At 43.3% G+C, this 16,785-nt stretch overlaps 1 protein-coding gene across 1 annotated transcript in view; it reads left to right on the forward strand.

The window, feature by feature from the left end:
- The window catches only part of Ephrin (ephrin), a 51,807-nt gene extending 38,012 nt beyond the window's left edge, over positions 1-13,795 (forward strand). The window contains 4 exon segments of the mRNA XM_069115790.1: positions 3,394-3,535; positions 4,425-4,728; positions 6,921-7,232; positions 9,404-13,795. Of these exon segments, the coding sequence (XP_068971891.1) occupies positions 3,394-3,535; positions 4,425-4,728; positions 6,921-7,232; positions 9,404-9,561 (916 nt within the window). The 3' untranslated portion in view covers positions 9,562-13,795.
- Positions 13,796-16,785: the final 2,990 nt, after the last annotated feature.

Below are 16,785 nucleotides of genomic sequence, written 5' to 3' on the forward strand. Positions count from 1 at the left end.
ATACCAATATCAGCGTTCGAAAAAATCCGTAAAAAAGAAGAGCAACGATAACGATGATTAAATAGTGTTATCGTCTGTATCGAGTAAAAGCAAAATGTGTTTCTAAGCAAACCTGCGATATTCGCAACCGTATAGGTTTTTAGGTTTGGAGGGGTCATTGAAGACACCCCATACATATTCATACCGACTATTTACCTAAGGCCAGAAAAGAACTGTTAAGAACGAAAGCAACGTATCGCATTAATGCAAGGGTCCTCGAAGATCCTACGAATACGTAGGTATATGCAAATGACACCATTCCCGCCGAGGAAACCTTTAAATCACACATCGAGGCTACCAATAACATCGTCGACGATCATAATACAAGACCGCCTTTATGCTCGCTGTACCAGCAAGAGTAGCAAGATGTTCGTCTCCGACTTTAAAAGGATCACGTTCTAAGTACCGTAACATGCAATAACAGCCTTTCATCGGATATAATTCGTACCAGGATTAAAATAACAAATAGACCAGAGAGCGACGCGTGTTGCATGTCGTAATTAACATACACCGTTCGACGTGGAGCAACAAGTTTTTACAAGAAACGAAGTTTGTTAATCGTTCCCAGGGGTCCTGATTCTCGCATAGAATTACCGGACACGCTATTGATATCTCGTTCCGAACGAACAACCGAGTAACAACTACCAAGTTTCACGCGATATCTCATTATACCGTTGAATTTGCATCTTATTACGCCTAAATGAAATGAAAGATGAAAAATCCGAAATCAACGTTCGCGCGCGCGAAAAAAAAGAGATCTTTTACAAGAATTACAAAATCTCCGACGATGCAGATAGGTGAGCAAATTACCGTCACGGACAAATTTCAGACAGATCTCGGTTATTTAAATTTCTCTCCTTCCCGCCGTATTCTTCTTATCTCAGCTCGTTCACTGGAACAGTTGGAACGCGAAATAAGGTAGATACAAAGCGAATCTTTTTTTCCCCCCTTCAAAACGAATGCCCCGGTAAATTTATACATCACAATTCACCGCGCATCGCGGCCATTAACGCGTCGACGACCGGGGAACATGACGGCCATGGTACATCAACCTTCGTGAGGAAACCGAGCTGCCCGGTCCAAAGTACCAAAAGGAGCCACGCCGTGCTTTTATCGCGAGTAATTCGGGCCACGATCGTACGTATACGGTGTCTAATAAATTCGTGAATGGCCAGCCAGCGACTGAAATGTTCTATACACCCACGCGTAACGCACACGAATTGCCATCGTGCAACGGTCGCTCTCTCTCTCTCTCTCTCTCCTTTTTTCTTTCTATGGGTTTCGTCTATGGTTGTGTGCGCGCGTGCCTCGATTCCCGAGGTTGTTGGCGTTTGGTTGCACGCTTAGGGTGGGTACCGAGCCGACGAACCGACATGGGGGCACCAAGAGAGAGCGGATATTATCGCCAAACGTTAATTTGGTCGAGGCCCGGCCTACCTTCCAATTTTCGAGCCCTTACACGCCCACTTACGAGATTGTCCGTTAATGCTCCGAAACGTCGGGACGCGTTTTCGACGCCCGCGTTTTACCGCCACGGAGAGCTTCACGGACTTCGCGTACGACCGACGGGTACATCTCGGACGAGGCTTCTCTTTAGACTTTAGACGCTCTCAGCCTTTGCATACGAGACACACGTGTTGCCAGAGTACCGTATGTGTATACTTGAAAGGGTAAATAGAGTTCAACTCGAGCAGCAAGTCTTAGAGATAAAGGGTAGTGGATGTGCAGGTGTTGGACATTTCTAGACGTATGGAACTTTTTAGAGTTTAGAACTGCAGCTATTAAGACTTTAAATAGCATGCTTTTAAGTTAGACTCTGTTAACTAGAGGTCTAATTACGAGCAGAAGCCTTCTAGACAAAAGGAATTCAAAGTTTTTAAGGTTTTCGTCAAAGGTAGCCTGTAATTAGAATTTCAAAGACGACAGGCGAAATACAAGAGGAATACAAGAGGCATTTTATGAAAAAGGAAGGGTATTCGCGAATTTTAACATCGATAACGGTCCCACCAAATGCGTCGTGTATGCGCGTACAACCTGATAACGCTGGGATAGTCTAATGTTAACGGGGCAAGGGCAGAGTCGTATGACGGAGAGCATCGCGATAAAATTAAATGGAACGTCGAAGAAAGGAACGACGCGTCTCCGATTGGACGCTGAGAAAACAGGGAAAACCGTATTTCAGTCTGTGCCTTAACATTCCCGCGTGGACGCGCGCATCACATACGCCCGCGCGCCTAATTTATGTAACACAGAACAAATATACTCGTGGTAGCGTACGGCGCGTACCTAAAGCGTGGTAGAAGCAAAGAAAATAAATACGGGACGGAACAAGTGGAACGTCCGCGAGAAGCAAGAAAATAGTTCGCGCGGCGATTCGTAGACCCAAAATAGGGCGGTGTGAACAGCAGGAAACTTTACTATACACCGTGCAACGTGGAGTAGGAGAGACTCGTGTATTTGGCGTGTGTGAGCGCTGTTGGAAAGAACCGGTTATATAGCAACCGTCCTCCACCTTCTCCACCTTCTTCTTCTTCTTCTTCTTCTTCTTCTTCTTCTACTTCTTCTTCTGCTTCTTCCTCCTTTTCTTCTGCCTGTTCTTCTCCTTCTTCCTTACTTTCCTTCCTACTCATTCGCCGACCTTTCGTTCCATCCTCGCCAAGTATCCAGCGAACTCAGCTACGTAATACAAGCGATCCTATACATATAAACAAGCACGTGCGTGTGTGCGTGCTCGTGTAGAGACTCTCTCTCTCTCTCTCTCTCTCTGTATGTACAGTGTACACTTACGTGAGGTCCCGACACCATGGGCGCCTGCCTATCTGACATTGGGTGCCTGCCTACGAGGGCGAGTCCGCGACGTTTCTTTTTTCTTTCTTTACTGACCTGGCTACCGACGGACGGACCCTGGGCAACCGTGTATTCCTTCCGAGGACCCTCCGGGGGCGTTGGAATTTCGCGAACGTTTCACGAATAGCCTTGTTTCCGATACGCGGAAACCCAGTCAGAATTCTATTGTACTCGACTCGCAACGGCAGGATATCCCGCGGCGAAAGAAACACCGCTGAGTGAAACGTGACTGTTAATATATTTAATCGCGCCGATGATATCCGACGATTAATTTTTTACTTGATGCGTTTTGAGCGGCGTCCAGATCCAGGCGTTGGAAATATAAATGTTTCCCTCGACTATTGTTCCAACTTCGTTCGATCTTCCTTACTCGTTGTATTCGTGTATGTATGTATCTATGAATGTTTGCGCCTATTTACTATGCGTATACGATTTCCTATATTTCATTCAGCGATACGGGAGTCGAATTATTAGATATATATCGATGATTAATGTTTTCTGTTACAGATTTCGAATAGACAACACAGACCACATAATAGACGTGAACAAGAACAACGCGGCGTTCGAGTACGATCAAGTGAACATAATATGTCCTGTGTACCAGCCAGGAACGTATGACGAGGACGCGGAGAAGTATATTATTTACAACGTAAGTACTTTCGTATCGAATCGTAATGCTAAGAATCTTGCCCTCGACATTGGTAGAAAGATTGTCACGAGTCCGAGCGTGTACCCCGGTCCCGCCATCCATAGCGGGACCAACAGATAAATCGAGTTACACGTCTGTCGACCCATTATGCGAAATAAAAAATTGTCAAAGGGCGTTCCGTGCTGTTTAGACAGCTGCTGCTGCTACTCGAAACTCGTTCGTTAACTCGCTCATATCGGACCCCCAAGAACGACTTCCGCCTCGTAGCCAACTCTTGACATCGCGTTGCCCTCGAGGGGCTGTTCCAACTCTATTTCACCCGCTTTTAAAAATATTCATGACAAACTACCGTGTCGCCATTATTCCCGAATTAGAGAAACTCGTATATACGAGACCGATAACGATGTTTGTTCTTCAGACGAAAATTACAGAGTTTCATAAATCAAATAGTTGCTAGCATCGTGAAAATCTTTCGTGCCTGTTCTTGCTTTTATCGGAGATTCCAGCGCAGTTTCCAAAAGCTGCGACGCAAACGTCGCGAATCATCGCCGAGATCTAATCATCTTATCCTACCCTCCTCGTATTGTCTCGTTCGAACTCGACAATAGATACTTTCTCCCCCCCCCCCTAATCGTATCTTGAGAGGGCGGGTGGGTTAGGTAGCGACGAACTAACGAACGAACGAAAATTAGCTTTTTTCGCGGCTATTCGTTACGAAGAATGGCAAAGAACTGTCTTTATCTTTATCTTTGTAAAGAATCTTTGTTTGTATAGACTCGACAAAACGATAAAGAAAACATTGAAGGACGTTCGACTCGTACGTAACGAACAACTAACGTGACGAATCGATTGGTACCGGGAACTTATAGCTGCATCGTACGTTTCACAGGTGTCTAAAGAGGAATACGAAACATGTCGGATAACGAATCCAAATCCACGGGTGATAGCAGTTTGCAACAACCCGTATAAGACCATGTACTTCACGATCACCTTCAGGCCGTTCACACCGCAACCTGAAGGCCTAGAGTTCCTGCCAGGCCACGATTACTATTTCATCAGCACTTCGTCCAAGGACGACCTTCATAAACGCATCGGTGGACGATGCACCAGTAACAACATGAAGGTGGTCTTCAAGGTGTGCTGCCGCAACGAGGCTGACACCTCGTCGTCATCGGCTACATCGCGCAACAATTGTGAGTATCCTTCGTTTTATTGTAAACACCGATACAAATATCACCATTTTCTTGTTAATATCGATTTTTTCTATTCGCATTGACGCGAAATTTTTAAAGACGTTTGATGCACATGCATTAAAGAAACGATCGAATTTGCCAGCGTTTTCACCTTCGGTCCCACTTGCGAGCATTCCTTAAATATTCCTATTCCGAAATCGTTTCGACGTGCGAAAACCTTTGACCTACCGAAAGGTACACGTTTCACGTGTACGACCGGTATTCTAATGGGGTCCGATTATCATAATCTGAAATTATAGTCGTTGTATACGTCGTCTACGCCGCCTTTTCATTTCGCGTGTAAATCACGTTTAAAACCTTCACGGTTTCGCTTGAGCGTGCGAGCTCCCTTCGTCCAAACTCGTGGATGAAACGATTGGAAGAAGGGCCGTGTCATAAATTCATTATCCCCTAATCAGTTACAAAGGGAAGGACTACTCGTAACGACAGACGGTCTACGCCGATTCCTTCATCTTCCGCTGCGAACACGATCCACCCTCGATCCCCCTCTCTGTTTTCCCGCTCGTACAGACGGCCAGCCCGTGCTCCTCCCCTCTTAAATAATCCCTATCAATTATAATTCTTAGCCGTGCGCACCATTTGTTGCGGTTAGAGGACCAACGCTGACCCAGAACACAATAAATTCCACTATTTCATTCTAGCCCGTTCTCTTCTCTGCCTAATTCGTTCCAACCGTCCTCCCAACACCTCCTCCGCCTCCTACCCGCTACCACCGACCCAACACTCGTCGGAGACGATTCATGCGCCGTAATGACTAGCTATTTCGCCGGCCGAGAACTCTGAACTCCCTTTCTCTCTTTTCCTCTTTCACCGTTCGGTGTCTCGGGCATTCAAGATTCCAGCAGGCTCTCCACCGACCTCGAAATCCTTCCGCGGCTTTCTACTGTGCTGTGGTGCGGGATCAGACCGTGAGCACCGACGCTCGTGTACGATGCCCTACGATTACTATCAGCGGCCACGAACCGCGAGAAATGTTAATCTCGCGGAAAATTTCAGGCTGGCTCCTCTGCTTTGCGCCGCGAGCGCTTTGCGCGGCGAAAGACATTTACGCCGGCAATTAGCCGGCGAAAATGCGAAATTAATCTTCGACTTTATTCCACCGGTAGAAGTTCATTCTCCCCGAGGTCTTTGTGCCTGTGAATTTCGGCCGAGAACATAAAGCATTTGTCATTCATTACGTTTTTTTTTTCTTTTCTTTTCCTTTTTTTCTTTTCTTTTTTGTTCTCTTCGCTTTATCGCCGAAAGTCGATCAGTTTCGGGAATGAACTTCGACCGCAAATCGCGTAAATTTCGATTTAAAGTCGCGTAATAAAGAAGATTATTTTTTTCTTTTATATATTGCATAAACGTTTTAAACGGACATCGGACGCAGTAACAAGAATTCACGTTCCCATCGTTTTCCCGTGGCGATCATCGCGGATGTTCGATCAAACTTTTACGATACCGCATTTACGGTTATGATTGTAACGGTTTGCGCGCGATTCTATTATTACGTACGATCGGCATCGGCGAATGATCGCCGGAGCGATTAAATAAAATTTAACGGACGCAATCATAACCGCCTGTATTTCGATTCGGGGGCCGGCTTTAAAATATCGACCTCTGGCGAACGCGAGTATGTACATAGATAATTGAAATCGATGTCGATTCACCGGACACTCGGTCCCGTTTACGAGCAATCGTGGAACGGCGGTGGCGTTCTCCGTCGTTGAATCCCCCTGTTGAAAATTACGCAAAACCGATGCGCGATTTGGACCGCGATTGCGGAGTTAAAATCGAAACGCTCGTCGACGCGACGTTATCCTAAATCATCCGGCTGGAAATGCCGGTGAACGACGATGTTGCACGGGCGCTCGCGCGCGCGTAACAACAGTAATCGAGACTGGCTGAAAATTGCACGCAACTCGTGAACCAGCGGAAAAAAATCACTGGCGGAGATTACACGCTAAAATTCAATAGCCGCAACAAAGTATAGCTCTGGCCGCACGATGCAGCCCAGACGAGACTACGTCGTACGTACGGTTCTCTCGAAAGCACGTCGCGTCGTCGCGTCGTGCCTCGCGAACATGACGATGTAATAAGAACGTTAGAGAAAGAGGAATACGTTAACGTTGATCTATGTCATTTTTCAGCCGTAGCTGTAACCAGCAGCACCGTGCCAAGCAGCAGCTCGACCAGCACCGCAGTTTTGGGTGGAGGAGCCGTCGGAATACCACCCCCGCCACCACCGAGCGTCGTCAAGAACGGCGGCCCAGATCGATTCTACCCAGGGGGCAGCATTCATCATCATCACGATCATCATCAACCGGCCACGGCGGCGCCGACCCTGCCCCACGTACCCCCTCCGGCCATCTACCCTGTGCATCCGCATCAGCCTCCGATTCACAATGGACCGCCGTCCTCCTCGCCGCCCAAGACCTCGATCGGCCAGAAGAAGAAGAACAGTACGTATAACACAGCGCCCCACCGCCTCTTGCCACCTGCTCTCTTTGCCGCGAAACGAGTTTCTCGATGCTCCTCGCGACCATTATCTCGGCCAATGATTCTTTCATTTTTTTTCTTTTTTTATCCTTCTCTCTTTCTCTACCTTTCTGTGTTCCTTCGTTGCTTTCTTCTTTTTCATTCTCTTTTCTTACGCGAAATCTCTCTCGTCGTCGCATCTCGTCGAAATTAATCATGCAAGAGGAGGGTCATTTTATTAATCGACGCGAATTAGATCGTCTATAATGTATCTGCGAGCATCGCCGAGTTGCTCCAATTTAATTATCGAATAGAGTAATGAGAAATTCGAACATCATCGAATAAAATAGTCGACGACGCGACTGCGTCAGATCGCTTCTATATTTTGCGAGAACGTGTTTTCTAACTTAGCTTGTGCCGCTAAATCCCCTGTCCCTTATCGTTACTTTCGTTTTGTCCGACTGATAATTATCGCTTCGTATCGGGATTACTGTTGCATAAAATTAAGATAAACCACTCGTACTCGACGATTTTACCGCTCGTTATCGTTGTGTAAATCGTTTTTTCAGGATAAAGGAATTACCGCGTTGTATCGCTACATCGCTATATCCTTATATCTTCGTTATTAACATCGCATAATTGATATTTCTTCTTTTCGATCGGAGCAAGCGTGAGTCCATATTCGCGCGAAAGTCTTTCTTTTCCATCGTTCTTTCACGATAGCTGGACGCGAGTGCGAAAGTCAAAGAGAAGAGTCGTCGTCGCTTCGGTTATTAAATTACCGTTATGTAGTTGAACGTGGCGGTCCACTGCGTGCCAAACAATCATTTTACGTAATTCATTTGGCTTATCGTTTGCTCGTATTGAAACGGATAAAGTAAATAACGAGCAAATAAATTTTAACAGGTTTTAAAATTATATTGTCCCCCGTCATGTCTCATTCTACTTATTATCACTACTAATGCATCCTGCAAATAATATCGAAAAAAGTAATACGTTGAAAATTGCATTGATTGATCGGACGTAAAACTTCCGAAACATACCTCGAGGATCCTATCTTTATCTTTCGTGTTCAGATCAAACGTTCTATACTCATTCTCGTATAATTAATAATTCTCCAACTGTCATTATCGAAAAGTATCGAATATAAAAGTTAGGTCAGTTGATACCGCGAACGAAGGAAATTATTTACAGAATTAAGAGTAAAGAACTTAATAAACGAAGGAACACCTTCGGTCCCCAAAACGCGTGCCAGATGGAGAACAATCGAACGCAGTAGGTGACTCGATTCTAGGTGACTCTCTCGACAACCATCTGTCGTCTAGTCGCCCTTCTTGTGTTGTCACCTACGATAATTTGACTTGAAAATGCGCCACGGATATGCACACATTTGCATTCCATCGATAGCCAGGACACGGACGTTAACGAGGCAACCTGCTTGGCTCGAAACGCAACAGGGAATTCGTGTTCCGGAGGTGTTGAATTGAAATTACTCGAGTCGGTCCCGTTCCGCCTTCCTTTGTAACAACGATTCGAATTTCTCCACTGCATTAAAATCGTCCCACGAAATTTACAACTTGGTTCGTGACCGACGATGTATATCTGTTACAACGCGTTTCGTATCGAGCAGAAGCAAAAAGTACAACAATCTCCAAGTACTCACCAATAAGCCGGAACCTAGATGGAAGTTGAAGCTTCCGCTCCGATATCGCCGCGTTTCCTAGCCCTGGTAATGAAGCAACTTTTTCCCACGGAGCTCATGGAAGTTTCATTTCGAACAGGAGAAATTTAGAGACGTTCTTGACCTCCTTTCTGGAAGAATAACGTGATTATTTATTGGAAAAATAACAAAGAAAAATAAAATTAATCTCAGGAGCTCGAAGTATTAATAATTGCTAACAGAAATCTAGCATCTTGGAATTACTCGCTGTAAAGTATTAATTTCTACATTGTCAAAATTATGCAAGAAGCACTTCTATTCGCTTCTATTTCATCGGATAACTGAATTCCCAATTAAAAATTTCCATTTATTAATCCACGTTAATCAATTAAGTTAACGGATAAACGTTTTTTTTTTTTTTTTTTTTTAATAGCTACGATAAACGATCGAATGGCTATTGTCCGGAAATAACAATTGATTTTTTTCTGTCTACAGAGGAATATTCGGACCATCCGAACGAAGTTGTGAAGAACGAAGAATTGACCTACAACGGGGCGAGTTCCAGCCGTGTTCAAGATCGGTACTACCAGCTGGTGATGGTGTTGACGGGAAGCCTGTTTATCAGCGCGATCATGCCGCAATTATTACGGTGAAGCGACAACACTACCGACGAGAACGTATATCCCATACGTCGAAACCCCTTTTTCTGTGATTATCCTACGTTTAATTAATTTCTTGAGGCACGCGTGCGCGCGCGCGCTCGCGTGGCCGCCCCTCAATCGTGAAAAATAAATGAAAAATAAAACGCGCACGATTTATGGTCGGACTGCCTCGAGAGAGAAAGAGAACGAGAAAATTTAATCGGGAGGGAACGAAGACAAAAACGAACAACAATGGTTTAGAGAAAAAAGAAAAATTAAATGAAAATAAAAGAGGATGCGAGTTATAAGAAGAACGAAGAGTTGGCAGAAATAATAAAAAAGAGAATAAACGTAAATGTCAAGAGAAGAGACACGCACGACACACGAGCAGCAACGCCATATTGAAACTATTCGAAAACGAAGAACGAAGACGTAGATAGTAAGATTACAAAGACGAAGAAAGACGAAACGAGGAGAAACGCTACTATTAGACACTATTATAGTATGCCCACTATTATCACTACTATAAATGGTAGTCGTATTGGTTGTCCTTCTTATCATTACGCTAATTCTAGGTATTTATTGGAAATACGAGGAAAGAGGACGAAGTCGTGGACAGCGTGCTAAATATCCTCGAGCGAGGCATACGCCGCATAGTGAATAAATACGTCCGTCGAAGAGAAGCGCGAAAGTTGTTTCGCTTAAATATCATAACCTCGCGCGTGAGGATTTCGAATGATAATGATATCGTACGACTGACATCGACGTTGGTTGACGAACGGTCCTCTGTCATCTATGCCTCGATTGCTTGAGAATTAATATAGTACTTGAAAAGTCAAACGATTAAGTTAACTTAGAAACTTATATGTATATAGAGAACCAATTACTTACTAGGTTAGTATGATTTAAAACTTGCCATCTTAGTAGATGTATCACTTAGCACTCATTTTTCCGTTAATATTTTCAGTATCACGTCCGCGCAAATGTAGATACGTCATTTGTTTAACTAAAGATTTCAGATCAAATCACGTGACTTATTGCGATAATCGAATCAAACGTTAATCCGCGATTAGTCGCGATGGTCGCGCCAATATTCGGATCGAAATCTATCGAAGGAAACAGTCATGGCGGAGGGTCGTTCGGGTTGCGTAAACAGTCGCGAGCAGGATAATTAGCACGCGTGTAAATAAATTCCTAATGAATATGTACAAGTGGCTCTTGCCTCGTCTTCGGGGCAGAGGAATTTAAGAGAGTGCCGTATACTAGGTAAAATCTTCTATATGACACACGGAAGAGTGCGATATAGCGTGAGTGAAAATTTCCGAGTGTGACAGAGTATGACGTGTGTGGGTGTATTCCGAGGCGTATGTGAACATTCGTGAACGCAAAGATCGCCCATTTGGTTAGGTCACAAAACTGTGTAAGGTGCGATAAACTTTTGTAAGTTCCGCCCGCGGTTCTCGCAATCGTGACACTTTCGCGAACACGTGAAGTATTGTCGGCGAAGAAATTCGAAAATTCCTCTCTTCAGCCGAGTTCGTCGAAGGGAAATGGCGAACGAACGAACGAACGAACGAAAGTATGGTATGTAATGCGTGAGAGAGACTGATCGCGGAGCGAACGAAATAACAATTTTTGTATCATAGTTGTATCATACCGAACTTTATCTATAGATCTGTATTATATTTATTATCCGCTATCATTACGCTACGAATAATCACACTCGATATTCTATATTTACTAGTAAAAAATATCAAATTTAATAGCGAATAAATTGCGTATTCGGCGGGGTAATGATAAAAGAAACGACATGACGCGAGCAAAACGATGAATTCTCGACCCCTGTCATCATCGGATCTGCCATTTGTTGTTTCCTTCTATTTTCTTTAATTTTCTTCTCGTGCTGTATTGCTCGAAAACGCACGCGAGCACGCGCGTTCGAGTGCTTATTTCGACGTGTGCTCGCTATTTCAATAAATTGGCCGTGCGATGGTCGGTTTCATTTCGTCGATTTCGGTATCGTCTTTTGTGCTATGTACATCGTTCTTTTCAGTTGTCCCTATGATTCTCCTGTTTTTATTTTTTCTTTTTTTTTTATACTCTATTTATTGTTCACCGCCACGCAGATTTCGTTTTCATCCGCGTACTGACGAACGTACGCGCATGCAAATCGCATTTATTTGTAAAACGTACGGGATTACATGTATACATGCACAGTGGTCACGATCGTTACACGCGATCCCGCTCTGATTTGTCGCGTACGTCGATAACGACGCCCTCTTCGCTAACGTTCAAGCTCTGTTCACGCTGCGATCGCAGCCGATTTTACGTTACGAACGCCCATTAACGTATAACATTGTACACGTATCCTGTACGTATCCGTAAGCCCGTGTTTCGCTCGATCACGATCACGGATCCATATTTCTATCGATCACACAATTTTGCCATAATCACACGACAAACGTCAACTATGTGTCTCGGATTTTATCGCGCGGAACACATTGTACCGGTAATTAATTATATAGTGCGCGCGCATCTTGCGCATGTCGCGTATCGTATCGTATAAACGTAACTTGTAATCTTTAAAATTGCGTTCCCGCCAATACATTCGATGATTGGCCGCACGGCTACGATTGCGCTATTTTATTGCTTGCGTACTTACACAACTCTTTATTTACGCGCATTTCATCTTCCAGAATGCAAAATTATCGTTTTTGCGTCCGACGTCTAGTTTGGCGATCGACCAATCACAATATACCAAACGTATCTACCGATTCTGTATCGGCGATACGAACAACACGGCGAATATAATTACATACAATCTGGTCTTAAAAATGGATCCGTGAGCACCAGTGTGAATGGAGCTTTAATAAGTGCACATAGTTGTTACCGCGCGCGTAAAAATGCACACACAGCGACCGAAGAGCATTCGTGGCTCGAGGATGCGAAGGGAAGAAACTACAACGAGCAAATGATCGTTTCACGTTGGCCACGGGAAAAAGAGTTCGACCGAACGGCAACTAGAGTAACGAATTATTGTAAATACGAATATGCGGAGAGAATTACGTATTGTATAAGGCAGAGCGAGAGAATGTAAGAAAGATTAATGAGAGCGCAAGGGAGAGAGAGAGAGAGAGAGAGAGAGAGAGAGAAAGAGACCCCAATTCCGAATCGTAGATAATAAAGAAAAGATGTATTCTGATGGCTGCTCGATTGACCGACTCGTTTTCATCGTTCATTGATGGTTCATCGTCCTTAATTATACGCGACAATTAAAATGGAAATCAATGACCACGATCAGCCGGGAATGTTGAGGGAAACGATGGAAATTAAATGCGTGTATAATGTTATCCATTACAGTATTGTAAGCCTAAGTATTACATGCCTCCGATCCACGTCTGTTTGTCTGTCTGTCCGTTCGTCTGTCTACAGTTTGTACTTTTTACCCATGTGTTAACCGCAATAGCAATTTCGTACACGTACGAGCGATCGATTACGAGAAAGCAGTTCGCGACGATACCTACGATTCCACGATTCTTAGCATGTAGATTTCTCACAAATGATCATATTTTCGTTTCGTTAACTATAGCTGCTACGATGACAGTTTCTTTTAGTTTCTCTCTAGTCGTTTTCGTTCGCACACACATGTATACACGTGGAATTGTTTGTGAGCCGCTGATCAACCCGCAAAACGAAACCCAAAGACAATCACCTGCACCATTGTAAGGAAAAGCGTTCGAAGCGCCTCTGCGTAGATCAGTCGTCAACTATAGCGTCACGATATCATTTAGGTATATACGATTCGTTAACCCTCTCACACGAAGTAGAAGTAATTTAACACACGATTGTACAAAACGTTTCTCGTACAAGTTCGCTTTGCGGGTCTCAGAGGGTATTACATACAGTAACGTACATTTGTAAAGGGACGCGAATAGTAGAGTGCGTTTACGTTTCGATCGGCATGATCGACGATCCATGTAACACGGTTGCACGCGCGTCTTGAATCGTGGATGTATCGATAGAACTGCTCCGGGCGGCGAATTATCGATCGACTCGAATTAATCGAATTAATCAGAGCCAGCATGAAAGCCCGTAATCAATTAAACATAAATGCAATAGCAATGCAGCAAAGTTACATAGATCCAATGTGAATGGTACTCATTCTTACGGACGATAGATGAATACAGTATAACAATAATATAGACTCGAACTATCGATAGAAAATAGACAAGGTCACTCACTGCAATATTTTTTTATTTTTCTCTCCTTCATTTATCTTTCTTCTTTTCTTCTTTTTTTTTTTCGTTTCGACCGATCCGCTCCGAAAGCACCCTCCGATCCATCCGCAACACCAATCCCGACCACCACCACCACCACCACCACTACTACCGACCACAACGTGAAACGCTGCTCCTCGAAAGTTATTTTTGTAACCATGAACAGGGACAAGCATCGTACCAATAAGGTATTTAAATCGTTAGTAGAAAGTATATATAGATAATCGATATAATAGAAAGTTTAACGACACCGATATAACAGAAACACACAGGAATAATCATAAGGTCGATGAACCTGAAGATTACGATTAATTAGATCGCGCGTTAAGATTAGTCTTCGCTCTTAATCGCGTACACAGACCGATATACAGTTACGCATAAGTACGTAGACGCGTTGCAGATGGCACGTTTCGTGCAGAAATACACGAAGAACAAAACGAGGAACAGGTTTCACAGTTTTCTAATCCAAAGACGTTCGAACCTCCCCTTCATTGCGATTTTTATCGTTCATTTTCGCTATTTCATTGTGTTATCCTCTCGTGTGCGTGTTTTGGAACAATGTCAAGAGATTAGAGGTCTTCGCGGGTGGAGATCACAGCAGGCGACTATTCGTACGCGAAAAGGGCTTGTTCCTCTCTTCTCGAGACAGGGGGTATAATGGGGGTGAGATAAATAGAGGGCAGTAACGAGAAAGAAAGAAAAGTAACAGGGATGGGAAAGGGAAAAGTATGAAAGGATCGATTAATTAGATTTACCGCGTCGAATTGACAACGTCGCGGATTTATCGAGCGTGAAAATGGGATCGAGATGATTTCGTAGGTACGTCGTTGTAAATAGAGAAATGAAGAAAAACAAGAAAAAGATTACGATCAATAACGATAACACGATGAAATTTATATTAAATACATAGCAAGTATGAGGATAGGTTTCTAATAACAATTTATTATAAAAGTGAATGTACGTTGATGTCTAAGATTTTTAACAAGATGGAAAAAAAGATAAGAAAAAACACAAAGTGGTTATTATTAAACTATGATTATTAACTCATAATCGAGAAACACAAATACTAATTAAACAAAAGAGCGTTTAAATACAGAACCACACTTTTTAGCCAGGTCATGAATTCTCTCACGTTGCATATATTAATTTTGTAACAGGTACATTACATGACACATACGATCACGGTCACGGAAGCCATACGGCAGGCGCCACGTTATCACCGGAGCAACCGTTAGATCATTTCTTTTCTCTCTCCTGAACACGGTACACGTATTTACATATAAATTAAACAACAGTCGGGATATCATGTTTATAAAATGAGAAAAAGATGCCGAAAGATGATATCACACAGTTTATTCGATCGATCGATACGATATATCGAGGATAAGAAAAAAGCAAAATATCAAAACCAGCTTGGAGAAAGAAAGTATCAACGGTTTGAATAGTTCGATCGGTTAGCGTTGTCTGACAATCAAACGACCTAGTTTCCAATTACGACGCAACAATATTTATTCAGCAATTATCTCTCTTTTGCCTCGCCTTCGCTCGATCTAAATTTGAACCGAGTAAACAGATAAAAAGCAAAAGCTGAAAAAATTTGTAAAAATAGTAACGCGGTCCACGTGTGGCATTCGTGAACAGGATCGATCAATTATAGATTGCGTGTGCTCGCTAAGTATGCACGTTCAGTACAGTACAGTCGTTCATTACAAAGCATTACAGATACAATACAAAGTAGCGTAGTGTTCATAATGGTAGTCCACTTGTAGCGAAATAGTGTTTAAACAGTCCAAACAGACAACCAAACAAGCAAAAAAAAAGAAAAAAAAAACCGGGAAAACGACATAATCGTCGGAAAAATTACAGGTAACCATAAAAAGTACACAGTAAACGTGAATCGATCTTCATGAAGTACGTGCAAGACACGCACACACATGTACACACTACGACACGTGCACACGACACATATACATGTATATTGGCACATATTGCGATACAAACAGTTTCAAACATTGTCGAGGACGTCGCGAGAAAAGGTGCGGCGTTACTCTAAAGATATGAAGAAAAAAAAAAGAAAAAAAAAGTATATATTTAAATGTACACTCATACACAGATACAGAGACACGATATACACATATGCAAAAGCGACGCGACTTCGACGACCACGCGACGTAAAACGCAAAAGCGCGTGAATTCACTCGCAGAAGCAGAGAAAGAAAGAAAGAAAGAAAGAAAGAAAGACGAAAGGTGGGAAAAAGGGTCGACGATGCTCTAAACGTAAACTCGTCGGCGTCGCGCGATTTATATAGCTATATTGTATTATGCATGTCGATATACGGTCACATATAACGATGGAAAATGAAAGTAAACCAAACGAAACAAAATGAAAAAAAAAAGTGAAAAAGTAACTGGAAAATGTTAAAATGCCGGACAGGGAGACCGGGCGTCCCCCGATAAAATAATAATAATACACGTACATACTCACTCACATAACACATACAAAGTACGTCGACGCGTACGACGAAATACGTCGGCGTCGAAACGTTTCATTTTGAAAGTACCTTGCGCGAGTCGTCTCGAATCGTTTAAGTACAAATAAAAAAAAAAAAAAAGAAAAAGAAAGAAAGAAAAGAAGAAGAAGATGATGATGATGATGATGGTGAAGAAAAAGAAATGCTCTTCTCGATGGACGAGATGCGTGCGATCCACGTTCCACGCGATTCAGATACCAGGGTATCGAGTTCTAGTTCGCGGATTCGGTGAAGAAATCAGGTTTCCTTTTTTGCGTTTGAGGCCATCAGCGACGAGCACCATTGCGTGGGTTGTATACGAACCAGAGGGATTCACAGTGTTGAATGGTAAATTTGGGGAAATCGCGTGTCACGTCTCTTTCGTTGAACCCTCGACAGGCATTAATGAGTTCCTGGAATCAAATTGGTTGTAAAAAGAATTATATTTA

Source organism: Bombus flavifrons, chromosome 6, assembly GCF_040668555.2.
Source record: "Bombus flavifrons isolate JBK064 chromosome 6, iyBomFlav1_principal, whole genome shotgun sequence".
Lineage (NCBI taxonomy): Eukaryota > Metazoa > Arthropoda > Insecta > Hymenoptera > Apidae > Bombus > Bombus flavifrons.